This window comes from Symphalangus syndactylus, chromosome 16 (genome assembly GCF_028878055.3).
Source record: "Symphalangus syndactylus isolate Jambi chromosome 16, NHGRI_mSymSyn1-v2.1_pri, whole genome shotgun sequence".
NCBI classification, from domain to species: domain Eukaryota; kingdom Metazoa; phylum Chordata; class Mammalia; order Primates; family Hylobatidae; genus Symphalangus; species Symphalangus syndactylus.
In genome coordinates, this window is record NC_072438.2 from 17,910,402 (window position 1) to 17,936,782 (window position 26,381).

General features: G+C 45.0%; 1 protein-coding gene across 4 annotated transcripts in view; it reads right to left on the minus strand.

Moving 5' to 3' along the window:
- The window catches only part of SLC2A9 (solute carrier family 2 member 9), a 254,664-nt gene that overhangs the window by 104,229 nt on the left and 124,054 nt on the right, over nucleotides 1–26,381 (minus strand). For all 4 annotated transcript variants that reach the window (XM_063619385.1, XM_063619388.1, XM_063619386.1 and 1 more), the window contains one exon: nucleotides 14,588–14,698. In XM_063619385.1, coding sequence (XP_063475455.1) covers nucleotides 14,588–14,698 — 111 coding nt within the window. The remainder of the gene's footprint in view (nucleotides 1–14,587; nucleotides 14,699–26,381) is intronic.

Consider the following 26,381-nt stretch of genomic DNA (forward strand, 5'->3'; position numbering starts at 1 on the left):
GAGGGGGAGGCAGAGAGGGACAGAGGGAGGGAACAAGGGAGGGAGGGAACAAGGGAGGGAGGGAACGAGGGAGGGAGGGAGACAAGAGAGAAACCTGTATTTAAAGCATCCCTTCCTCCTAGGCCCTCATGAGCTGGGTTTGATCAAAGGGGAGACACTGATGGGGCTGCTGTACCAGGGCCAGTGCAACATGGGCAAGGGAGCTGGGTCCTAGTGCCAGGAGGGACCCACGCAAAGGTGAGGGGAGAAAAGGCCCAGAGATATCAGGGGCTTAGAGAGATTATGAAATTATGGGCCCAGAGAGATTATGCTTATCTCTGTGTAACTCATACTAATTTCAGTGTAACAATGCAACACACGTTAATCTCGGCGCAACACATGTTAATTTTGGTGAAGCACTCTCAGTGATCTGGGCCCAGGATCAGAGGCCAAGAGTGATTATGGGATTTATCAAAAGTCACCCGGGGCTAACTATTCAGAGAGAAGGAAGTGGGATAGATGCTGTTTTACACCAAGGGGCAGCGCAAATGTCCACACCCTTGGACTCAGTCACTCACCTTCTGGGCGTTGATCCTAAGGAAATAGATGTTTGGTCAAAGATGCATGGACAAAGATCTCTGTTGGTGTGTTATTTATACTACTGGGGAAATAGAAATAATCTAGAAATCCACCAACAATTAGTTAAATAAATACTGGAATATTTAGATGGTAAATATGTAGAAATTAACATAATTTAAAGAATTGTAAAATGGTATAGAAAAATTCTCAGGGTACAATCTTAGGCGAAAAGACTAGGACATAAATCTGTATAAACTAAAACATGTAGTTATACAATATCAATTACAATTATGTTAAGCTAATACACCCTGGAAAAATATATGCAGAAATAGTTTATAATGGCTAACTCTGGTTGGGGGAATATGTGATTATTATTTTATTTGTCTGTCAGTTTTCCTGATTTTCTATGGAGAGTTTTGACTTAAAAACACCAAAAAGTAGATTTAGTTGAAGTGTTGGATGCAAATCTCTGTACCCTGTATTATGTCTTTATTCTTTCCTAATCATCAAATATTTCCAATACCCATACTGGCAATTTTTCATAACTGTGTAAAATATGGTTTTGGTACAATCTAAAGATGTCACAGCTTTTCTTGTGGCTAAAAGGACAGAGCCCAAAATTAAGCTGTTGCTGAAAATGAAGGTTGTTCATAAGTGGAATATGCAGGAACTTCATCTCCTAAGCTTCTTAGGGGTGTTGGATTAGAGTATCCAGTGACCTGGTGCTGAAATGACAACAGAATGTGCCATGGAAGAGCATCACAGTTGCTGGGAGATATTATTACACTGCGATCAGCATGTGTTACATTGTCATACTGAGATCAGCACGTTACATTGTTATAATGAGATTAATATGCGTTATATTGTTATACTAAGATCATCGTGTGTTATATTGTTATACGGAAATTAACATATATGGTTACTGATTTCAGTATTTTGAAGTTTTTAAAAAAGAGTTTCAAGTGCACCACCACAATTTCAGAGTCAGAAAGTGTGCTTACAAAAGTCAGTTGAGAACCGTTATCTTACACCACGATGCTGACGTTCAAATGCTTCGGAAAGGGTGGGGTGAGGGGCATTGGCTTTTTGTTTCGTTTCCCTCAAGTCTCCTGATGAACCAGTAACTTAAGCCAATGAAAAGCTGAACACATTCTCCCTGATTTGGAAATGATCTTTAAAGATGGTCTAGGAAGACACCAGGGAAACAGCTTTGAAAGAGAAAGAAGGGATAAAAACAACCCTCCCATCTGACAATCGGTCTCCCGGCTCTGTTCTTCCTCCCTCCCTCCTTTAAGTCCAGTTAAAGTGCAGCCTGTTGGAAGGGATTAGAGGGAACATGGTATTTCCACTTGACATTAAAATCATGAGTGAAGACATTAACTCAGACGAACAGCAGACTGAAGGCTACTGATGTCAGCTGGGGATGACTGTCAAAATCCTAATGCTCCCAGGAAACCTCCTCTGGGGACTCTGGAGCCATGGGGTCACCCATCCACTCAGCAGCCATTCACCCAGCACCCAGTGCCCTTCCCCACAGGGCTGGGACCTCTGGTGAAATAATAATGGGAACCTTTTGTTCTGGTTAGGATTTTAGGAAGCAGCTTTATAAAGGTGTAGTTTTCATTCAGTCTAATGGGCCCATTTGAATTGCACAGTCTTATATGTTTTGACAAATTTATATACCTTATAACCACAACTACAATTAAGATATTGAACATTTCCATCACTTCCCAGAATTATCTGGTGTTCCTTCCCCCAACCCCAGGCAATCTCCGATCTACTTTCCAGCACGAGGATTCGATTTATCATTTCAAGCATTTCATATCGTTTGTTGCAGTGGTTTTGAGATTCATCCTTCTTGTAGTACATATCGACAGTTCTTTTGTATTGCTGACCAGTATTCCATTGCATGGATATACCAAAATTTGTTTCTCCATTCACCTGTTGACCCAATAGCTGTTTCCAGTTTTCGGCTCTGAGAAATAAAACCATTATGCGTATTAAGTCTCCATGTAGACTTGTGCATTGATTTCTCTTGGGTAAATACGTATGAGTGGAATGACTGAGCTGGATGGGTAAAACCTTTATAAGAAACTGCTAAAATGTTCTCTGAAGGGGTTGTGCCATTTTACATTCCCACCAGCAGTGGATGAGCCTTCCTGTTACTCCACATCCTTGGCAACACGTGGTATTATATCAACCATTTAAATTTTTGTCACCATTTTGGTAAACAATGGTATCTCACTGTGGGTTTTAGTTTTAATTTCCCTGGTAACTAACAATGTTGAACATCTTTTCATGTGCTTTTTGATGTTTTGGATCTCTTCTTTGGTAAAGCATGTGTTCAGATATTTTGCTCATTTTCAAGTGGGCAGTTGGTCTTATTTTTAAGAGCTCTTTATATATTCTGAATTCACATCCCTTCTCAAATGTGTTTTATAGGTATGTTCTCCATGTCTGTGACCTACCTTTTTATCTCCTTAACAACACCTTTTAAATAGTCGGTTTTTAATTTTGATGAAATCCAATGTATCATTTGAAAAATGGTTTGTGATTCTGTATCTTTCCTATCCTAACGTTGCAAAACTTTCTCCTTTGCTTCTAGAAGTTTTAGAGTTTAGCTTTTATGTTTAGAAACATGGTCCATTTTGAGTTAATTTTTTGTATGGTATAATAAGGGTTGCCATTCACATTTTTCCACGTGGATATCTACTTTTTATGATACTACTTGTTGAAAAGACTATCCTTTCTTCATTGAATTACTTCAGCAACTTTTTGTTTTCTGGACTCCATTCTGTTCCATTGATCTGTGGGGCTGCCCTTATGCCAATCTCATGCTGTCTTTATTCCCACGTTTGAACATTGTTACAATCCTTACTATGTACCAGGAATGGTTCTGGCTGCTTTATATATTAATAACTTAACTCTGATAACATTTTTTTGGGGTAGGTGCTATTATCATCCATTATTATATCCAGAACTTGAGGCTCAGAGAGGTTTAGCAACCTGGCTAAGGTTGCACAGTGAGTCAGAATTCAAGTCTAGGCCCTCCGGCTCCAGAGTCTTGCTCTTAAGACTCGGTGTCTTAAGACTTGTGCTCTATTTCCTCTCCCTAGTGTTTCTGAGGCAAACACACATTCACATTTATTAAAAGAATGTGCACGTGCTCCCAAAGTTTTTCTCCCTTCATTTGCGTGAGCTGCCTAAGGTCACTGGGAGCCTCCAACGACACTGGCACCAGGGCACAGAGAAGACAGAGCCAGGAGTCTCTGCCCTTGGGGAGCTTTATGGGCTGAATTGCATCCTCTCAAAAAAGGAAATATTGGAATCCTAATCTCCTATTCCTAAGAATGTGACCTTGTTTGGGAAAAGGGTCTTTATTTTTAGGTGATTCAGTTAAAATGACATCATTTGGATGGGCCTCAATCCATGATGACTGGTGTCCTTGAGCCAATGGAAAAGGGTAAGTGTGGACACGGAGACAGACATGCACACAGGCCTGTAATCCCAGCACTTTGGGAGGCCAAAATGGGTGGATTACTTGAGATCAGGAGTTCGAGACCAGCCTGGCCAACGTGATGAAACCTCGTCTCTACTAAAAAAAATACAAAAATTAGCTGGGTGTGGTGATGCATGCCTATAATCCCAGCTACATGGGAGGCTGAGGCGGGGGGAGGTTGAATTGCTGGAACTGGGACACAAAGGTTGCAGTGAGCTGAGATTGTGCCACTGCATTCCAGCCTGGGTGACAGAGTGAGACATTCCATCTCAAAAAACAAAAAAACAAGACACACACAGACAGAATGCCATGTGAAGATGAGGCAGGGGTTGGGATGATGCTTCTGTCAACCAAGAAACCCCCAAGATCACCTGCAAGTTCCCAGAAGCTGGGAGAGAGGCACGGGACATTCTCCCTCATGGCCCTCAGCAGAAATGAGTGCTGCTGATGCTCTGCTCTCAGGCTTCTGGCCTTGAGAACTGTGATACAATACATTCCTGTTGTTTAAGCCACTTAGTTTGTGGCCCATTGTTTTGGCAGCCTGGGCAAACCAATACAAGGAGCTAACACCTGATGGAGGGCAGGGCTTGTAATGTTGCCTGCTAAATGATTGAATGTATGTAAAAAAAGAAGGGAGGTACTCCCCAAATATGTACAACTATCATATGTCAATAAACAACATTTTAAAAAGGAAGAGCTGGAGGGAAGGAAAATATTGCCTAAAATTTCATTTATTTCAAATTTATCTCAATTAAAGCTTCCAAATCTGATGTGACGTGCTTTCCTATTATTTCACATACATTACTTCATATGCACTTTATTTATTGCTCATTGTCTATATCGTATTCAGTGTGTATATCTCTCTATATAAACTGCATGCAGTACTCCGTGCACGGCAGGAGTCCCTACAGTTCTCAGGGACTATAGCGTCCTGCATGAGTTCTTTCCTGTGCCAGGGTGAGCCTTTTGGTCACAGAAGATGCCCCATTCTCTGTGTTCAACTCCAGGCCGGGGCCTTTTTAAATTCTGCTGATTTACATAATCCCCATCCATGCCTGGCTTGATGCTTCTGGGTCTGTGGGCCATGTGGACTGACAGTGCGTAGGGGCCCTAGAAGCTACTAGGAGGAAGCCCTGTTGGTGGGGCTCTGCCTCCCTCAGGACGTCCTGTCTGACTGCTCCCTGCAGGGATCCCAGCCAAAGGCAAGAGCTCCCTCTTTAGTCAGCTGGTGTGATTTCCTCAACAGGCTTTACTAGAGCCGTTCTCCACTGAGCAACCATTAATGGTATTGAATGCATGATAACTACCATGGCCATTTCTTTAAACCTGATGCATGACACACACTCTCTCTCCCTCCCTCCCTCTCTCTCTCTCTCTTTCTCTCTTTCAAATTTACATTTTAAAGCAACTCTGTGAGGTTTCCCCTAATAACTCAGCCAAAGTGGTGGAGACAACTAAGACTCTTTCAGAGAGAAATGTAAATGCTGGGGCAAGATGTGGCCCAGATGAGGGCCACTCCCGAGGCATCCCAAATAGCTGTTTCCTAATCCTGACATGTTGGGATGGAGGAGTTCCTGAGGAACCCTTGACACATGAGCAATTGGTGACTTTCTAGTCAGAAGTTGGATTATTGTCAAAGTTTTAGCTACAAAAGGATGGGAGAAAGGAGCGGAGAATGGTGTGATTATCACTGACGCAGCTCCCTCCGCAGAGAAAAGAACGCCAAGGTACATTACATGAAAATAAATTTCATGTTCCGGTATTACTTTTAGCTGCTAGTAACCCTGTTTTAAACATGCAAAGGCTAATCTTTACTTTCACAAATCTCTCTGAAAGGAAGCCAAGACCTTGGAAACTGTGGTTATTGCAAGTTAGTGAAATTTTAAAATTTATGTTCACAGGACAGAGTGCCAGAAATAATTTTCTGCTTGGGACAGGCTCTCTCTAAATTAAAAACAGAATATAATTCAATGAAACAAACTTTTTTGAGAATTTCTGCTTAAAAGATGAATGTGCATAAGAGATATCTGTATATCTGTTTGGGCCAAAGGTGTGAGAAATGAGAGCTGCGTTTTAAATAATGATCATCCTAGGGTGGCCCATGATCTCTAAGTATAACAAATTAAAATGTCTTGAGATATTTCAACCAAAGTGCAAAACAGACACGGGTTGGGGCCAACTGGGATGGAAGGAAAGGTCGGAAGCAGACAGGCTTTTCCAAGTTCTCAGTCCTGTGGACTTCTCCTCCTCTTGGGTCACTTTACAACCTTGGCTTGAGGCCGTAGCTTCTGCAGTTTCTAAGTGAAGCACTCCCCCTCATGCTCTTACCCTTCTCAAAAAAGGCAAAATGTGGTTCTAAACAGGTTTGTGAGGATACATTCAAATTGTTCTTGGAAATTTGGGCAAGTGGAAAAAAAATTAGCTCTTCAAGGAGCAGACAAAGAGACACTGGATGTCCAGATGATTTAGGAGTCAGGGCTTCCACAGCAGGAACAAAGAGTCGGTAGAGGGCAGCGGGCAGTGGGAACAGCCGCCACTTAGAACTGACACAAGGGGATGGTGAGTGCTGTCTCCACCCCGCACTCCATGAGCCATATCCTCACTTTCCTTTGGTGAGTGAAGCTGGTGGGGCCAGTCCAGACACAGGGGAGCCAAAGGATGTTATCAGAGGGATGGGGAAGAAATCAGGAAAATTTTGGTGGGAAGTAAAGACCCAGGAGCACATCCCAAGAGTCAGAGGGTGAGCTGCAGGAACGGACTTGTGGGTATGTCCTAGGCCAAACTCAAAAATAGAGCTACTTACTTAAAAGATACTATTCAGAGCTTGGGGTGGGTGGGAGTGGAGACTGCAGGGGAATGTGCTTCCAGGGCAAAACCCCACCTTTTCTGCTTGGTGATGCTGGGGCACTGACTTTGTTTCTTCCCTTCCTCATCCCCACCCAGTCCTCACCCCATGAGGATGACCTGTCATAACCAGAAGTGTATTAGTTCATTCTCATGCTGCTATAAAGAACTGCCGAAGACTGGGTAGTTTACAAAGGAAAGAGGTTTAATTGACAAAGTTCCACAGGGCTGGGGAGGCCTCGGGAAACTTACAGTCATGGTGGAAGGGGAAGCAAACTCGTCCTTCTTCACATGGTGGCAGGAAGGACAAGAATGAGTGCCCAGTGAAGGGGGAAGCCCCTTATAAAACCATCAGATCTCATGAGAACTCACTGACTATCATGAGAACAGCATGAGGGTAACTGCTCCCAGGATTAAATTACCTCCCACCGGGTCCCTCCCATGACACATGGGGATTGTGGGAGCTATAATTCAAGGTGAGATTTGGGTGGGGACACAGAGCCAAACCATATCAAGGAGAGTCTGCACTTCTCTGCCTGCTTCCTGCTCAGACAATGGTAACACTAATGCTTTTGATCTAAGCTCTGAACATGAAAAGCCAGTTAGCCTGAGTTTTAACTTCTCAGATCTGGGGATGCCACCCAGCTCAGACTGAGCTCAGGCCCCCAGGGGGTTTGGGTTGGGAGCCAAGGGGAAAATCTAGCTTTGCTTCTGCTTGCTACCACCCTCATTTCTCCTAAGGTCCTGTAACATTTGTTAAATAAATTGGGGACTTGATCTAGTATTTTAGTGGACGAAGGGTGTAGTTTCTTCTAGTCTGTGACCTATAGAAATGCCATAGAATCATTATTTATCAATGAAAAAGGAATGTCTGTCAAGAGAAATTAACTGAACTCAGTCCTTTCGAGGCCAGTTCTAGAGCACATGTCAGTCTGATGATTCACAGGGAAAACCAGCCTCTCTCCAAGTCTTGTGACAACACTCTCTGTTTCTACCCTTGTCACCCTCTGCCATTATCTATTTTGTCTACAGCAGCCAGAAGGATTTAAAACATGACCTGGCACTCTCCTTTTAACACCCCTGTCCATTAAAAGCCTTATAGACAGCAAAGAAAACAATCAACAGAGTGAAGAGAAAACCTACAAAATGGGAGAAAAGATTTACAAACCATATTTGAATCCCCTCAAGCCCCATCCCCCCCCACACCAGCCCCTTGGCCCCTCAAGCGGCAGACACATCCTTGCCCCTGCCTTGGGCTGCTGCAGACATCCCTGTCACCTCTCAGATTCTTGCTCTGCCCTAGAGGGAGACCCATAGGCTGAAATCAACAAGCTCCCTGCCCTCTGACCTCTGGGCGGCTTCAGCAGAAATCAGAAATCAGCGGTCAGAAATCAGAAGGCAGAAGAAAGAGAATGAGGCCAGGGGTTGGTTTCTTGGTTCACTTTCTACAGGGACATTTTGCCTGGCTTTGTCCCTCTATCAAAGGTTGCAGCTCCTGATAGGTGGCGTACCCAGCCGACATGCCCTCCGCTGCCCTGAATTAATCTGCCTTCGAGCTGTTCAGGTTCACTGTGTCCCTCTTTCCCAAAGGTTTTTCTTTTGGCCGCTTCTTTTGCCTGACATGCTCTTCCCAGACAGCTGGGCTCACCTGGAGCCTGACCACAATATTTAAGATGGCAACTGCCCCCGTCTCTCCATTCCCCTTTCTCTGCTCTACTGTTTTCTCATAACATCCTTCACCTTCTAAAACACTGTGTGGGGTACTCCCTTGTTACACTGTCTGTGCCCCCATGAGGAGCTCTCCTTCTCCACAGCAGAGACCTTTGTCTGTTTCATACACTGGCACAGAGCAGGGGCCCAAGTGAGCATTTGCTGAGTGCTGGAGGAAGAAGCACCCTGGCCTTGGCCTTGTCTTCTAGTCTTTGAGAGGCAGCTTCAGCATTTTCCATGTCTGCTTCTCTTCAGGGATATTAATAACAAGAGTAACTGTGTGAGTTTCCTAGGGCTGCCGTGATAAGGTCCCACAGACAGAGCGGCTTCAGCAATAGAAACGTGTTGTCTCACAGTTCTGGAGGCTGGAAGTCCAAGATCAAGGTGTCTGCAGGGCCCTGCCTCTGGAGGCGCCAGGGAAGGGTCTGTTGCAGGGCCCTCTCCTGGCTTCTAGTGTGTTTTGGCTTTGAGCAGCACAATTCTAATTTTTAGAGGGCGTTCTGCCTGTGTGTATGCCTGCATCTAAATTTTCCCTTTTCATAAGGACAGTCGTATTGGATTAGGGGCCCACCCTATTCCAGTATAACTGTATCTTAGCTTAACTAATTACAACTGCAATGGCCCTATTTCCAATTCAAGTCACATTCTGAGGTACTAGGGACTTCAACATATGCATTTTGAGGAGGTGCAATTCAATCCATAACAATAGTTAACATTTATTGAGTATCTTCTCTATGCCAAGCACTGTGAATTACAGTATGATTCCCATGACAATACCTGCTGAGGCTTAGGTCTGTTATTATTGCCACTTTCACTAAGAGAAAAATGGATATCAGAGAGGTTAAGTGACTAGCTCAAGGTCACCCAGCTAGCAGGTGCGGGGCCAGTATGACACAGAGCCCAGATACTCTATCACCCTGCTTTCTCTCTTTTACCACGCTCTCCTCTCACACGGGCTGGATCCAGTGTCCTGAGTTCCAGCAGTAAACTCTGAGGCCTTTGATTCTGAAATTGTCGAATTTATTGGGAAGCAATGGAGACTACAGGCAACAGAAACCATAAGGATTTTTTAATTTTTTTTTTACTATAACTCAAGAGTATATTCCATTCTTGCTAATTATGAAAATGTATTGCAATGAATCAGAATGACTTCCTGTGAATTCTGACCCCTGATTTATAAAAGCATAGAGTTTGTGCTTCTCAAGAGTGAGCCCTCACCCCACAAAGCCCCTGCCCCATATGGCCTGAATGACGCTCACTGGAAGTTCACTCATCCGAGAGTTAACACTGTGCCAGGCAAATCAATTTGGAAAACCAGCTGTTTCTGAAAGATAGCAATTATTTACAGTTGCTCAAGCTGATGACTGATGCCCTGAGCCAAAATTAATTGCAGATCAAATGAGCAAAGATGTCTTTCCCCTCTCAACTTTATTAGCCTCCTGAGCCATTTTAATTGACTGTCAAAATCTCATAAGAGGAATGAAAAAAATTGGAAAGTCTTTTTGGATAGGCAATCACTTCAAAGGGCTGGATGAAATATATGTATATATATTTGTGTGTTTATTACATATGTAACTGTATACATAAATATATATTTATTGCCTTGTTTTCAAATATATTTCAAGTTATATATAATATATTTTTGTATATTATTTAAATATATAAAAATATATTTATATAATATATAAAAATATATCTACATATTTTATTTCCTTATTTTCAAATACATAATATATAAACATAAATATATTATGCATATTATAATATATATAACCTATATAAATATGATATTTTTATATATACATAACTTTGGAAAGTGCAAAGAATTTACCTTATATTGATGCTCTGTTAGGAACAGGGGAGTGGCTTTCACACACTTTGGATTTTGTTTCCATAATTCTGTCGGATGCTGTATTAGTTTCCTATTGCTGCTATAGCAAGTTACCACAGACTCGGTGGCTTAAAACAACCCAGGTGGATCATCTTACAGTTTTGGAAACCAGAAGTCTAGAATAGATCTTGCAGGGCAAACATGATGGTGTCTGCAGGGCTGGTGCCTTCTGGAGGCTCCAGAGCAGAATCTTGCCTGCTGCAGCTTCTAGAGAACATCTGCATTCCTGGGCGTGTGACCCCTTCCTCACCTTCAAAGCTGGCAATGGCGTCACTCCTGCCTCTGCTTCCACCATCATATCTCCTTCTCTGACTCTGACCCTCCTGCCTCCCCCTTTCACTTACAAGGACCCCGTGATAATATTGGGCTCACCCGGGTAATCCAGGGTTAGCTCCCTATCTCAAGATTAGTCCCACCTGCAACATTCCCTTGTGCCATGTAAGGTAATATATTCCCAGCTTCTGGGAATCATGGTGTGGACATCTTGGTGAGCCATTATTTTGCCTACCACAGGTGGGAATGGTTATGTCCATTTTACAGATGAGCAAATAAATTCAGAGGTGTTGGGCAATGTTCCCAAGACCACTTAGCTGGTTAATGGGTGATCAGGATTTGAATTCAGAGTAGCCTCATCCTAAAGCCAAAGCTCTTTCTCCCCAGAACATTTTTCTCTTCCACACTCTCAGCCTCATGCTGAATTTAGTCTCATGCCTTTCCAGGAATTGGGGTCAATGCTACCACTTGAAGGACTGTTTCCAATGGACTATTCTGCATCTGTCCTTGCATCTCCAGCTCTTTGAGAAGATGAAAGGGGAAAGACTACCCAATGCACTTCACTTCACCTAACTTCTGCTGGCCCTTCAGCTCTCAGGTTCCTGGTCCCTGTCTCCAGGAATCCCTCCCAGAACCCCTTATTTGAGAGGGAAGCTTGTCTCAGTGTTGCATGTGGTAATTGTTTCCAGGTTTGCTTTTCTCTCTAGATCATGGCAACTTCACCTGTGACAGCTGGCACAGTATGAGTGCACCTTAGGTGTCTGTGGAATGGATGAATGCATGCCTGCATGAAAGAAGCCACCACCCAAGCTCTGAAGCATCACTTCCTGCTCAGAGGAACCTCCTACACAGAGGTTCCTGCACCTCTAGAACAGCAAAACATCATTTATCCTTGGGTCATACTCAACCTCCTCCATTGGACTCTGAGCTCCTACAGGCAGGCACCATGGCAAAGGCCCTCTGTAAGCCCAGCACAAGGCCAACAGCCTGACCATGGGAGGAGCTGGCGAGAGCTTGCTAAATGGCAGGGCACCAACTGGCCATGGTTCAGATGACTGAGATCCACCGGGTCCACACTTAAAGGCAGCGGCAGGAGCACTCTCCAGAGGCTGTGACTCTGAGTCCTGATTTTAGAAAGGGCTCCTCCTTCCCTTCCAGGACTGTGAAGTCATTTACCCTCCTTTCTGGGGTTTCCAAGGAATACTTTGCCCAATATTGTCAACTTTTAAGGAAGAGGATCTGCCTGCCAGAGCATGGGGATGAGAAGGAGTGGCTTCTGGAGTCTGGAATGAATAAGAATAGCTGCCTGTGAAGTCTTCTTGGACCAAGGGAAGAAGTGTAGGCACTTCCTCAGTGTGCCCCTCTTTCAAACAAGGGCAATCATTAGACTTTCAGGCATGACGTGAGCATTCATGAGGTCCCATGTAGAACATTTTGGGGTGTCAGTGGGGGGGGGACAGTAGGAGTCCCATGATGTTCTCTTTCCCCACTCTCTTGGGTTCTGAGCCAGCTGACTGTGTGACCCAGAGTAAGTCACTCCTTTTGGTCTTAGGTTCCTCAACTGTCAAAAGATAGCAAGAATCCCTGTAAAATCCTGCTCTCCACAAGGATGTCCATCGTAGCCTTATGTAAAATCACACATTATGGAAATCTACCTAAATAGGACAAGAATAGTTACCACTTACTGGGTGCATACCATTTACCAGCCACTGCTGGAATCACTTAATGTATATTCATTGGTACAATCCTCAGCCAATCCCTATGAAGCAGGGATGATGGCCTTTAGAAGTGGGGAAACTGAGTCACAGAGATGCTGAATAACCTACTTGGGGGTCACGCAGCTAATAAAAAGACACAGAGCTGGGACTGGAACCCAGAAAGCATGGCACTGCCATCAGGTTTTGAGCAGAGACATTCAACAACCTCACCCACAGACAATGGTTAAGGAAATTATCATATAGAAAATTACTGGAGAAGGATAAATCGTTCAACACTAGTGTTAATTCAGGGAAGGAGATGATCTGCATGATTTTCTGCATATATGATACACTTCAACAAAAAATACTTAATAAGAAAATGGAGAGTCATTCTGACATAAGATTATGTGAACAAAAGCAGATTAGAGCTAGTATTTAGAATAGGATTACTGTGCTACTATGTAAGAAATATACATCTATGCATAGAAAGACAAGGGAAGAATTTGCCAAAGTTCCTTGGGTAGTATGATTGTAGGTAATTTCTTTTTTGTTCCTCTCTATTTTTCTGAATTTTACAAATTTGCCCGATGAGCTGGTATTGATTTCTTCACAATACCAGTAAAATACTTTACAAAAAACAAAAACAAATATCTCCTGTACTTTCCCCATAATTTTCATCTCAGACTGTGTTTTTCCGTTGCTCAAAGTAAAAATTAATAAAGAAAACTGGGTGCGATCTATAACTTGAGAATAACAAGAATGAATCTTGTGAAACTTCCAGAACGTGAAACGTTTAAATGTTTTCCCCTAATAAAAAGACCATGAAGTGGAAAGGGAAAGAGACAAAACATTATTCCTCTACATTTTTTATGGTATCTATTTTCTAAAGCATCTTGTTAGAATGACCCATTAAGCGCAAGGTACAAAATGAAGTGTTCTGTCAACAAGAAGTCAGAAAGACAATTGCAAGCCTCTTCCTGTTTGCATGGGCGTCAATCTTGTCAGTGCAAATCAGTAAGCAAGAGTGAAAATAAATGAACTACTCCATCAAAGTCAGAGAACATAACTCTAATTTTAGCCCTCTCTTTCCATTTGGAAGGGAGCCTAACTGTGTGCTCTGTGCCTAAAATGTGAGGCACAGACATAGCCACAAAAAAGAAGAGACACAAACATCTCATAAAGAGGACAACTGAAGCTCAGAGATGTTGAGTGCACTGCTCAGTGCTACACAGCCAAGAAGTGCCGGAGCCAGGATTCAAATCCAGTTTGATCTGATTCCAAGATCTGGAAATTTCTGCTAGGTTCTGAAGCCACCCAACTTTCCCCTCCACCAAATGTGTGTTTTGCATATTGGAGGTTGAGAAACAGTGATGAGCTCTATGCCTTCTTTTGAACATACTGGCTTTTTATTAAGGTCTTCCATCTCTATCATACTGGTCGACTGGAATGTCCTTTCCCTTGCCTTGCAAACTCCCATATGTCTGGGGTAATAAGATGACTGCTAATGGTTTTGAAACATTTTAAAATTCACGGCAAGAGATTGGAGACTCACGCCAATTCTCTGATCGAGCTCCCGGGGACAACATGGCCCTCTTTCACAGGGCATTCATATTTCGTCATTTGTGACTAGGTGAAAATTCAAAGGATGGAGTTATTTATTAAAAGGAAGATGACAGGGAAGCAAAATATAGAAAGGAAATATTCTCTAGATGGGTAAAATGTCAGTGAAGAACTACATGATGAACTCCTAAAATCCAGCCCCCTTTGGCATGACAAAGGACGTGCTCCTCTAAAGAGATGCCTGTTTGTTGCCTGGGGTTCCCACAGTGTGGTGTTGCCTGTCCCACGAGGTGTCAGGAACTGGGTGAGAATTGTCACTCTTCAGTATTCACTTTGAGGTTTTGGATCAATAGCCCAGACACAAATGATGTCTGGGTTCGTCCCATCCCAGCTATTTCTTTAAAACCAAGAGTTTGCTGAATGATAGAAAACCACATTGTCCTAATTGATGAATTCTGATGGGGAAACCCCCTGCCTTAAAGGACCTTATGAATATTCCCACTGTGCTGCGTAACCCTCTGTGGCATTCTCAGGAGTAACCCTCAGTTGACTTACAGAGAAGATGGCAGCCAAAGTCTCGATGCCCCCCGTACTCAAGGTGACGTACGGGATCTTTGCCGGAGGGATCCCAGCGTTTCCAAAGATGCTGTTGGTATAGAACCAAATCTGTAATGCAGGAAAGAACGAGAAGAGAGAACGGTCAGTGGAAGGACTTAATCTATTTTCTAAATCAAATTTGGGTATCAGGTGGTCTCTGGATTAAACTCAGAGTCCCAAGGTGGAGAGGCGTGGGTGCTCATTTTTCACTTTCATCCCACCTTCTCCCTTTCTTCATTATTTTTTTTTCCTTATTTTATTATTTTATTTATGTATATATTTATTATACTTTAAGTTCTAAGGCACATGTGCACAACGTGCAGGTTTGTTACATGTGTATACATGTGCCATGTTGGTGTGCTGCACCCATTACCTTGTCATTTACATTAGGTATATCTCCTAAAGCTATCCCTCCCCCCTCCCCCCACCCCACAACAGGCCCCGGTGTGTGATGTTCTCCTGCACTACTGGGAGTGCCCAGCTAAAAGACTACACTTCCCAGTTTTCTTGCAGCCAAGTGTGGCAGTGACATAGAAACAGCAATGTTGGTGGGGCTTCCAGGAAGTTTCCTTTTTTAAAAAAGATTTTCATCAAGGAGGTGTGCTTCCATTTTTGTTTTTTATTTTTGTTTGCCCTTCCTTCTTTCTGTGTCAGGATGGTGGAAGTGATGGCTGGAGCCTCAGCAGCCTTTTTTGGATTACTAGGTGACTTCAGAACAGCACTGCTATTAACCTCCATGGTAACTTTGTGAGAACCGGAACAGGCCCCCACTACGCAAAATGCTTTACTGTCATCCACTGAAAAATTGCCATAGGAAATCCACAATGCATACAAGGTGAAAGATGTTCCCCAGAGTTGGGTAATGCACAACCTGTTTAACTATACATAGAGCCCCTGCCTTGGGATAAAAGCCACTTGTTTAGATGCTGGACCAGGAAGTTAGAGTTAGCCTGTGCCCTTACTGACTACAGTGGTTCTGTAATTTATTATCCAAACATGAGCACTTTTGAGAGTGTTGATAATTATGCTGGGACAACACACATACATTGAGTGTGTCCCGGGAAAACCAGGATGTGTGGTCTTAGAGTTGCTATACCAGCCCTCACAACTTACTTCATGTGAGACAGAAAACCTTCCATCTTGTTGAGGTCTCTTTCGGGGTTTCTGCCACATGAGGCTAGACCTAAATCCTAACTGACGCTCATGGGCATCAGACAATCACTGATTAGGAGGTTGGAGACCTGGCTCCATCTTGAACTAGCTGTGTGACCTCAGGCAATTCACCCTGCCCTGCGGAGATTCCTACTCCACCCCAGTCAAATGAACATGACCATGCTTATTTTGTCTGTCCCGTGAGGTGTCAGGAACTGGATGAGAATTGTTGCTCCTCAGTATTCACTTTGAGGTTTTTAGCCTGGACACAAATGATGTCTGGGTTCTCCCCATCCCAGTCATTTCTTTAAAATGAAGAGTTTGCTGAATGATAGAAAACCACATTGTCCTAACTGATGAATTCTGATGGGGAAACCCCCTGCCTTAAAGGACCTTATGAACATTTATGAACAGTTTGATCCCTATTCAGCAGCAATGTTAGAGCACATTGTTCATAACCTGTCAGGTCCAATGTTAGCTGGCCACACTCTTGCATTTTGCTCTTTGTTTCTGGATGAAGCTCTTGTTTCTATAGATCTGTCTTATTACCAGATGTTTTTAGCAAAAATTATTCATGCACTGAGGGGAAGATATAGGATCTACTTATATCTACAGATGGTTAAATTTTGTGAAGAAAGTAAACCTCCATAAAGTTATGGGCATACCGAGAGATGCCAGTGAAAACTACGACACCCATTTCTTCGAGCTTGCAGGCATGGATACATCTATTGGCAAAAACAGGTTTTAATATTCGTGTAAAACAAGAACCTTCTTGTTCTGCACCTGTCTCTCATTTGAGTGAGCGTTAGACTCCATTGTTAGCCTGAACTTTTGCTGTCACATCCATGGTATACAGAGGTAGCACCTAATAAATCCACTAATTCCTATTGTTCTCAGGGCTGTGACAGAAGCTAACATTATCCTGAAAACTCTGTGTCCATTGAATATGTTTATACAATTGCTTCCCCTTTAGAAGGTAACTGATCCCCAATGCACTGTCAGGGTTGGATTCCGGAAGTGTAACAGCCTTTCTTAGTCATCAGCCAAATTCACTGATTTTCAATGGCCAACGTTCTGTAGGGACCCTCTTAATGCCCTCAGGCTGCCAGGCTGTCACCCATGTGAAGGTGTCTGACATTTGTATTATTCACAGCCGTGGTTCTGATCCCCATGGAGCCTGACCAGCTCATGGTCCTGAGGCTCCCAGCCCTAGATCCCACTTAATGTGAATCCTCTTATGTTGTGGCCAGCACCCCCTTCTGGCTCCTCTCACCCCCCACAACCCCGTCTTCCCTGGTTTCAATTCTCCCCATACAGACACCGCTATAGATGTCCCTTAGTAGGTTAGTGAAAAGAGTCATTGTACATAAAGTCCTAAGTTCAGTGAAGGACAGTTATAACTTTTGCAGGGAAATGAATGAAGCTGGAAACCATCATTCTCAGCAAACTAACATAAGAACAGAAAACAAACACCGCATGTTCTCACTCATAAGTGGAAGTTGAACAATGAGAATACATGGACACAGAGAGGCGAACATCATACACCGGGGCCTGTCAGGGGGTGGGGAGCTAGGGGAGGGATGGCATTAGGAGAAATACCCAATGCAGATGACAGGTTGATGGGTGCAGCAAACTATCACGGCACATGTATACCTATGTAACAAACCTGCACATTCTGCACATGTATCCCAGAACTTAAAGTGTAATAATAATAAAATAATAATAAAGCAATAAAAGCCGTATTTTTTCTTATATTCATTCATGCATCAAAAGGCAGAAATCAGCCCACAGATCCTCTCCCCCAGCCCAGGGGCTACAGGGATCCTGCCGGGCTGGCCCTGTCCTCCCCGGGGCAGGCCTGGACGTCACACACACCGCCAGTCTTATTCTGTTTGCGCCACAAAGCCACTGCCCTCCCCCTGCAGCAGCTGATAGAGTGGGAAAGTGACTGCCTTCAGCTTTACCTCTGCTCACACTGACGCTTATTTGATTGGACAGTTTGAGGTCGCTGTAAAATAAGAAAGCACCCAGGAAACTTAAGAGTGCATCCTGCCCCAGAGCCCCCCAGCCCCCATGGAGTGTGCTTTGTGTTGACCTTGTTCACCACACAGCTCTGTTCTCCCAGGTTGCCCCCAGCCTCCCCGTGCAGAGTGGCAGGAGCAGCAGTTCTGGAGGCATGGAGTGGGGATTCCAACCCCAGCACTGCCTCTCACGACCTGCGTGACCGCAGGCAAGCGACTTCGCATCTTGGAATCTCTGTTCTCCAAAGAAAAGTAATAACACTTTGTCTTTCATGGTTCTTGTAAAAATTTTAATGATGATAAAAGAAATCATCCAGGACAGCACCTGTTATAATTGGCATATAACAAGTAGTAGGTATTCTAGAAGGTTCTGTCTCTCCATGGAGATGTGATTGCTTCTTGGTTAAGAAGAGCATCTGGAACTAACTCAAATGTCCAACAATGATAGACTGGATTAAGAAAATGTGGCACATATACACCAGGGAATACTATGCAGCCATAAAAAATGATGAGTTCATGTCCTTTGTAGGGACACGAATGAAGCTGGAAACCATCATTCTCAGCAAACTATTGCAAGGACAAAAAACTAAACACTGCATGTTCTCACTCATAGGTGGGAATTGAACAATGAGAACACATGGACACAGGAAGGGGAACATCACACACCGGGGACTGTTGTGGGTTGGGAGGAGGGTGGAGGGATAGCATTAGGAGATATACCTAATGCTAAATGACGAGTTAATGGGTGCAGCACACCAACATGGCATATGTATACATATGTAACAAACCTGCATGTTGTGCACATGTACCCTAAAACTTAAAGTATAATAATAATAAAACTAAAAAAAAAAAAAGAAGAGCATCGGACAGTGGCACATATGCCATGGTAGGAATGTACCTCTGGGTCTCTTTTCAGCCTCCTTCTTGTAGGATGGGGCTTTGAAGAACTGTGCAGGTGGCAGGTGTGGGGGTAAGGGCAGCAGGAAAGAATTTGGGTCTTCTCAAGTCCCTGCCTCTAATGCCCTGAAGCTCTCATTCTTAATTCACGTCATAGTGTTTTAGAGACAAAGTGTAACATACATAATCATTTTTGCCTCCTCCACATTTGGGCATGCCTAAGGATGCCCAATATGTCTAAGAAAGCAGCATGTCTAAGGATCAGTCAAGGGTCTATAAGAGTAAACACCCCATTTACTTTTGCCTAGAACAAGGTGATGCTGACAAAGAGTACGGGTTTAATCTATGCTTTCTGGATGTGGTGGGCAGAAAAACAGCCCCCCGCTCTCAAAATGTTCACATGCTAATCCTGGGAACCCCAGAATATCTTACTTTACACAGCCAAAGGGACTTTGCAGATATGTAAAGTTCAGAATCTTGACATGGGGAGGTTTTCCTGGATTATCTGGGTGAGCTGTAAATGCAATCACCAGGGTCCTTAAAGAGGGAGTCAGGAGGATCAGATTCAGAGAGAGAAGACATAAGGATGGAAGCAGAGGTCAAAGAGGAAGAAATATTTGAAAATGCCACGCTGCTGACTTGCAGATGCAGAAAGGGGCCACAAGCCGAGAGATGCAGGTGCCATCTAGAAGTTGGGAATGTCAAGGAAGTGGATGATCCCTCTGGAGTCTCCAGGAGGAATGTGGCCCCGCCAACACCTTGATTTTAGGACTTCTGGCCTCCAGAACTGTAAGATAATAAATTGGTGTGGTTTTAAGCCACCATGTGGGTGAGGCTCCTTCAACAAAATAATAGCTAAGCTATTGTAGTAATTTGCTACAGAAGCAATAGAAAACTAATATATACTGGATAAGGATATAATTAATATATATTATGCATTTATGCATTTCCTGTGTGTGTGTTTGTGTGTGTGTGTGTGTGTGTGAGAGAGAGACAGAGAGAGAGAGAGAGATGGAAAGAGAGAGAGATAGAGAGACAGAGAGAGTTGTAAACACAGAGGTGGCCACCACAGACAAATGGTGACGTATAGGATCTATTTTGAAGTACAGAAGACAGAGAAGACCTTGCCCATTTATTAAACACTGTGTTCCAGGAACTGTGCCGATGCCTCACCTACTGTTTCCAGGGACCTCCTTTCCCTTCTATTTCCTGTTTCCATTTGGGGAGCATCCACTAGGGAACACACCTCCCTCTCAACCCAAGGGACAGGGAGGTAGGGAGTGCCCTCTTGCATCCCCTGGGCTCTTTCTGTACCTGCCTCCTGCAGGAAGCTGGAGACCTGTCTGCTGCCTCCACCCAAGGAGGGACTTGCCCTGTAGAGGGGTCTGGGGTTGCTCCTTCTGCCTGTGGCTGGGTCTAGCATCTTAAAGCAGGAGGTGCTGAACTAACTGCCACTTATGAAGCCATGCTGTCTAATCCAGCTCCACTCAAAATAGAGCTAACATTTTCATCCCCATCTGGTTCTTGTGTCTCTCTTTGTCTCCCCCTCTCTAACCTTTTCTGAATTTCAGAGAAGAAGGGGGCTTATTTATTGTAAATCCCCAAACCTATCCCCTACATGACTTAACTGCATTCCCAGCACAGCCCATTGAGGGAGCTATCACTGCTTCATTTAACAGATGTGAAACTGAGGCTCAGCCAGGTAAGGGTGACCCAGCTATGAGTGGCAGAGCTGAGATCGAGCCCTGGTCATCCCAAACATTTCTACTGTCCTCTGCTACCTCTGGGTGAGAAGGAATCTGCTTTCCTTCCAGAGATGCTAGGGGGAGGGTGCTAAGTCCTACGGAGCAGGGCAAGCGGAATCGCCTGAGAGGTGAGAGGAAACGGGGGCATCAGGGATGAATCACTACCGGCAGCTGCCAAGCAAAGCAAGACCCTCTCCACCAGGGGCGGGCTGTGTGCTTCACGGTAATGCATGGAAGCCCACTCTCTCTCAGCAGAGCTGCTTCATCCACAGCCCCAAGCAAATGTCAGCTCCCATTCTCATCAGACCTCGCTTCAGCTTGGCAATGGAGACAGAGGAATGAGCTGACTCTCCCACGTCTCTCACTGGGACCAGTTGCGCCCCGACTACAGCTGTGCACCTTACGCTTCACAAAACAGGACCTGTGGGTCGCTCACTGGCCTTGAAGGGCTAGCTGGGCTTGAAGCTCTGGCTCCTGGTGGTTGAATCCCCAAGGCAGGGCAATTGACCATCTAACGTCCCCTCTCTGTGAGCTCCTATTCTTCGGAGGGAGGGGAGTCTGTGGGCTGGACAGAAGGAATTTGACCCCAGCAATTGCTATGGTGGTGAGAACGTGAATGCAGATCTCAACCACCCTGGCCTTGCTTTATATCCTTAGAGCACATGTGAGCATAAAACTGGATGGCGTATCTAGATGCCCAACAGCTGGTCCATGCTCAGTAAAAGGCTGCATCCTTTTCTGACCTCCATTGTCTTTCTTTATAAAAATGCAGAAGGATACAAAGTAAGGACTCAAATTTTAAGAGTGGCCAGGAAATGCTTGCTTTTAAAAGCTTTTCTAAGAGTGTTGGATCACCCACTCTTGCCTCTCATCTTACAGATAAAAATCTAATCTCACACTGACCCAGCCGTTAGCCCAACGATACCACCTTTCTGGCCTGGTCTCCTTTGAACTCTGACATGAGTGATTGAGGCTCAGAGAGGTGAAGTGTCTCACCCAGGGCTACACAGCTGGGAAGTCGGAGGATGTGGGCTGGAACCATAGCCTCCTGGGTGGTCTCAGGGTGGGGCTCTTTCAACAAAATAATAGCTAAGATTATGAAGCACCACCTGTGACTGACCCCGTGCTGAACTTATTTATTTATTTATTTATTTGAGATGGAGTTTCGCTCTTGTTGCCTAGGCTGGAGTGCAATGGCGTGATCTCAGCTCACTGCAACCTCCGCCTCCCGGGTTCAAGCGATTCTCCTGCCTCAGCCTCCTGAGTATCTGGGATTACAGGCATGTGCCACCACGTCCAGCTAATTTTCTATTTTTAGTAGAGGCTTGTTTCTCCGTGTTGGTCAGGCTGATCTTGAACTCCCGACCTCAGGTGATCTGCCCACCCCAGCCTCCCAAAGTGCTGGGATTACAGGTGTGAGCCACCGCGCCCAGCTGCTGAACTTTAAATGCATCCTTTCATCTGTCTTCACCATCACTTTACAGCTGGGGAAACTGAGGCACGGGGCAGTCATGACAACTTGTCTAAGGTCCCATAACTCAACAGTTTAATGTTGCAAGTTGCATGCAGGCAGATGACTCCAAGCCTGGCACTCTTGACCACAGTTCAGGGTGGCCATATGGAGGGTCTCTTCTCAGCTTTCTCCCTATTCATCAGGACATAGCGAATTGCTGCAGTGAGATGGTCTCCACTTTTATGATTACAGAACACTTTAGATTCTTCCAATTTGATCTAGGAAGTGAGTTCAGAAGAATCTTTTCAAAACCAAAGTTATTAATAACTGCTTCTGAAATTGTAATTTAAGATTTTGTACAAAACTTGATTTGGGCTCCAGAACTCCTAATGATGGTTCAACAAATCAGATGGACCTTCATGTGGTTCCAGGCCAAAAGAGGGGGAAAGTACCACAGTTTTCTATAAACATATCTAAGGTTTTCACGTCTCCTTCCCCTTATTCCTCCCAGTCATCTCCCTTCCCTCCCTTCTACTCAACTGTTTCGAGAAAGCATAAGAAATCTGGGACTCTCTTAGGCACTAAGGTGACAGCAGACAACATAGGTCCTCATCTGCCCTAGATGACTTCTTAGTCTAGCAAGGAAGGGAGGAGTACACAACGATTTCCCAAGTAAGTGGTTAGAGGAACACACCAGGAACCCTGTAATGCGTGGGCATCCCACCAAGTGCAAAGACCCAGGCAGCAGTCCACCGCTGGCGAGCACCAGAACCAATGTCACCAGGCCCATATGGCTCATGCACAGCTGGCACTTTATCCTCTTTGCTCTTCTTTGACATCTATTTCTAACACACTTGGGTGTCCTGTTTCCAAACCAAGACTGCGTATCAGGAAGCAGTAGATTTTGAAACTGCATGGTATTGAGAGAGGAGAAAACAATGCTAGAAACAGTCATGCTGATGACAGCAAGTTTGGGAGGAGATTCATGCAAGCTGAGCAGCTGCCACCTGTGAGATATTTTACATAATTCCACAGATTCCTCACAGCAGTTGTGCAAACTGAGTATTATCATCCCCGTTTTTCAGGATAGGAGACTGAGGCCCAGGGAAGTGACTATGATTGGCTTCTGCATTTAAGAAAGAAGGAACCTGGAGGAAGGAAGGGTCATCCCAAGTAGATAAGAGAACCACCATGACCCTGGGCATTCTGGAAGATAAGGGAAGGTTCAAGAAAATGAAGGCTTCCCTACACTGGGCTTGACAATTGGTATTGATCCAATTTTCAGCCCAAGAAGTCCCTATCTCCTGCCCTCGCCTCCTTTTCTCCCCCAGACACTCAGGTGCCCACCATGTGGCATGGGCTGCTCTGGTGCTGGAGACACAGGGTTGATAAGATGCAGCCTCCATCTTCCAGGATGGAGACGCACTAATAGCTCTCTCCAGGTGAGGGGAGCACAGTGGAGGGGCAGGAACTGCTGTGGCCACCCTAGCAATGGGGACGGGGATGGGCCTAAAGCCAGGAGCCTCTTTTCACCCTGGCAACAGACTGACACTCACACTGAAGCCTGGTTTTCATGCCGAGGACAAACTGCTCGAAAGGAAGGCAGCTGCCTAAAATAAGTCGCTTTAAGCGACAGGTCTAATTTTAGAGAACGGAATTTGAAAGCTTATTGTGTGAGGCAGGGGGAAAAAATAAAACAATCCAACACCAAAAAGGAATTTAGAAATAAATAAATAAATGTTGTTTATTCCAACTTTTGAATAATTTCTTTTTTCCTTTTTTTTTTTGTGATGGAGTCTTCCTGTGTTGCCCAGGCTGGGGTGTAGTGGTGCGATCTTGGCTCACTGTAGCCTCTGCCTCCCAGGTTCCAGTGATTCTCCTGCCTCAGCCTCCAGAGTAGCTGGGACTACAGGTACCCGCCACCACGCCTGGCTAATTTTTGTATCTAGTAGAGACGGGGTTTCACCATGTTGGCCAGGATGGTCTTGAACTCCTGACCTCAGGTGATCCGCCTGCCTCAGCCTCCCAAAGTGCTGGGATTACAGACATGAGCCACTGCACCCAGCAAAACTTTGAGTGACTTCTAAAGTACATGAAAAACATTCATCAGCTCCTTAGCATAAATATACTGAGCCATCTGTGATGTTTGCTTGACACAGAGGTTCTCAGCCAGGGGCAATTTTGCTCTCAAGGGATGTTTGGCAGTGTCTGGAGCCATTTTTGGTTGTCACAGCTGGTGGGGCAGATGGTACTACTGGTACCTAATGGGAAGAGGCCAGGGAGGCTGCTGAATAGCCTAGGCACACAGCACAGCCCCTATGACAATGAATTTTCCAGCTCAAAATGTACATAGTTACGAGGCTGAGAAATGCAAGTTTGGTACAAAGTGCCTGGGTGGGCTGTCCAGGGAGTGCACCCAGCACCAGCAGGTGTGACTTTGTCTGTGCAGGCACCACCCCTGGGACCTTGGGCAAGCTCTGACCCTCTGTGAGCCACAAGTTCTTCATCTAGAAAATGGGGACGATACCACTTACCCTGTGGGGCTGTTTGGGGCTGGAATAAGATGACAAACACAGAGATGCCTGGCAGTATTTACAGATGTCTCCAGTGACAGGTCATGTCCCCCAAATAATGTCTGGGAAAATGAAGAAGACAAAACAAGTCTTCCAAGGCAGCTAAAGTTTTGGATCCCAGGGGTGGTGCCTGCACAGACAAAGTCACACCTGCTGGTGCTGGTGGCTCTCTTTGTCCTGTGAATTTGGATGACAAGGCAGCAGGTACAGGGGAGAGCTGGACCACAGCACGGCTGTGATGCTGGCATTTGCCACTAAACAGCATGGGTCTCTCTGTATGTAACACGGAAGAAGACTTGTCCCCGTGGCTACCTAGGGATGGCCTGGGGACAGAGCCTGAGTGACATGCATGGGGGTGCTCTGAGGGGGACCTTGGGGCCAGATAGCTAGGGCTCAAATCCTTTTACTATTCCTCACTGTTTGACCTTGGAAAAGTTTCTTTATGTCTTTGGGCCTAACGGTGGGGCCTAATTCACAGGGCAGCCATGGGGACAGCTCCTGGCCCACTGTGAGTGCTACATGCATGTGCACTTGATGAGGTTTGCAGCCCAGTGAGTGAAGGCCAAGCGAGGGGGAGCAGCTGGCCCGGGTTTCTCACTGCAGATTTGTGTCCCACTGAGATGGGAAGCCAGGCCTCTGACTCTTGGTCCAGAACTCTGCTCTAGGTCAGGTAAAGCACGCTCAGCTAGAAATATTATCCCTACTTAGAGATTGAAGATCATCAACATGGGAGGGCAGAACACTCTAAGGCTGGGGCCTCATGACTACTGGCTTTGGGAGCAGCTGAGATTTTTTTTCATCAGGTGCAGGTACACCATAGAGGAATTTATGAAGTTATACGGGGGATGCAAATGGGAAAATGATGTCCCCGTGGAGAACTGAATTCTGTTTAGAACTGATGGTTCTCAATGTAAATGCCTTGTTCACTACAGGTTCCATATTCGGTCTTTAAGGCTTCAGGTGTTAGCTTGAAGAAACAATTCACTTCCCCTCTCTACTCTCCGAGAACAAGGAGCGCCTCCTTGAGACTGTCTGGCACAACCTCGGTCTCGTCAACAGGAAGAGACAGCAGGACTCTCCCAGGATCACTCGGTTAATGTAGGTACAGCCACTGACCCAGGCACCTGCTCAATCTGCTGACTTTAACCAGACCAAGGAGAAAGGTAAAAGCAAGAAGCAAGGCGATCTCATGTCGTCCCAGTGTTTCCGAAAATAGAACCAACAGTTGTTGAAAGGAGGTGGAACAACACTGTGGTTGTAGATTTCTATGCTGCTGTTTTTCCTTCTCTGGACAGGAGTGACTCCCCTTCACTTCACCTTCCCTAGACACCCCCAAACGCCCTCCCTGCCCACCTTTGGAGGTGCTGGGCTCATGCTTATTTAGTATAATGGCAAGCTCTCTTACCTGGGGCCCTTCAGAAAGGTGCTGGCAGCTGCCCCTTCTCCCTCCCTCTGGGTTCAGCCAGTCTCCTCCCAAGTGACATGAGTGACCTCAGAGGCAGTTTGGATGCTTTATGCAAGAATCTCCTCTACACTCCCCTGCCAAGTGGTCGGCCAGCCTGTTTGTACACCTCTGTAGATGGGGAGCTCACCACCCCTAGAGGCAACCCATTCCATTTGTCAGAAGCAACAATAACAATAAAGATCCAGACTCTGCCTCTCTAAGTCTCCAACCAGGAATTCCACCTTCGAGTGCCCTCAAGGGAGAGGAAACTGCTGTGAACATCCAAGCATCTGGGGAACCTCATGGAGATGCCTCCTCAGACTTCCCTGCCCGCAGCAGCTCAAGCCCCAGAACATTTCTTACTTAAAGTCTTGAGGTTGTTTTCAAGCCAAAGTTGTGAGTTGAAGACAGCCCAGCCAAGAGTACTTTTATTAAAATCAGCTCAATGTCTCTCACTTCTGACTTCC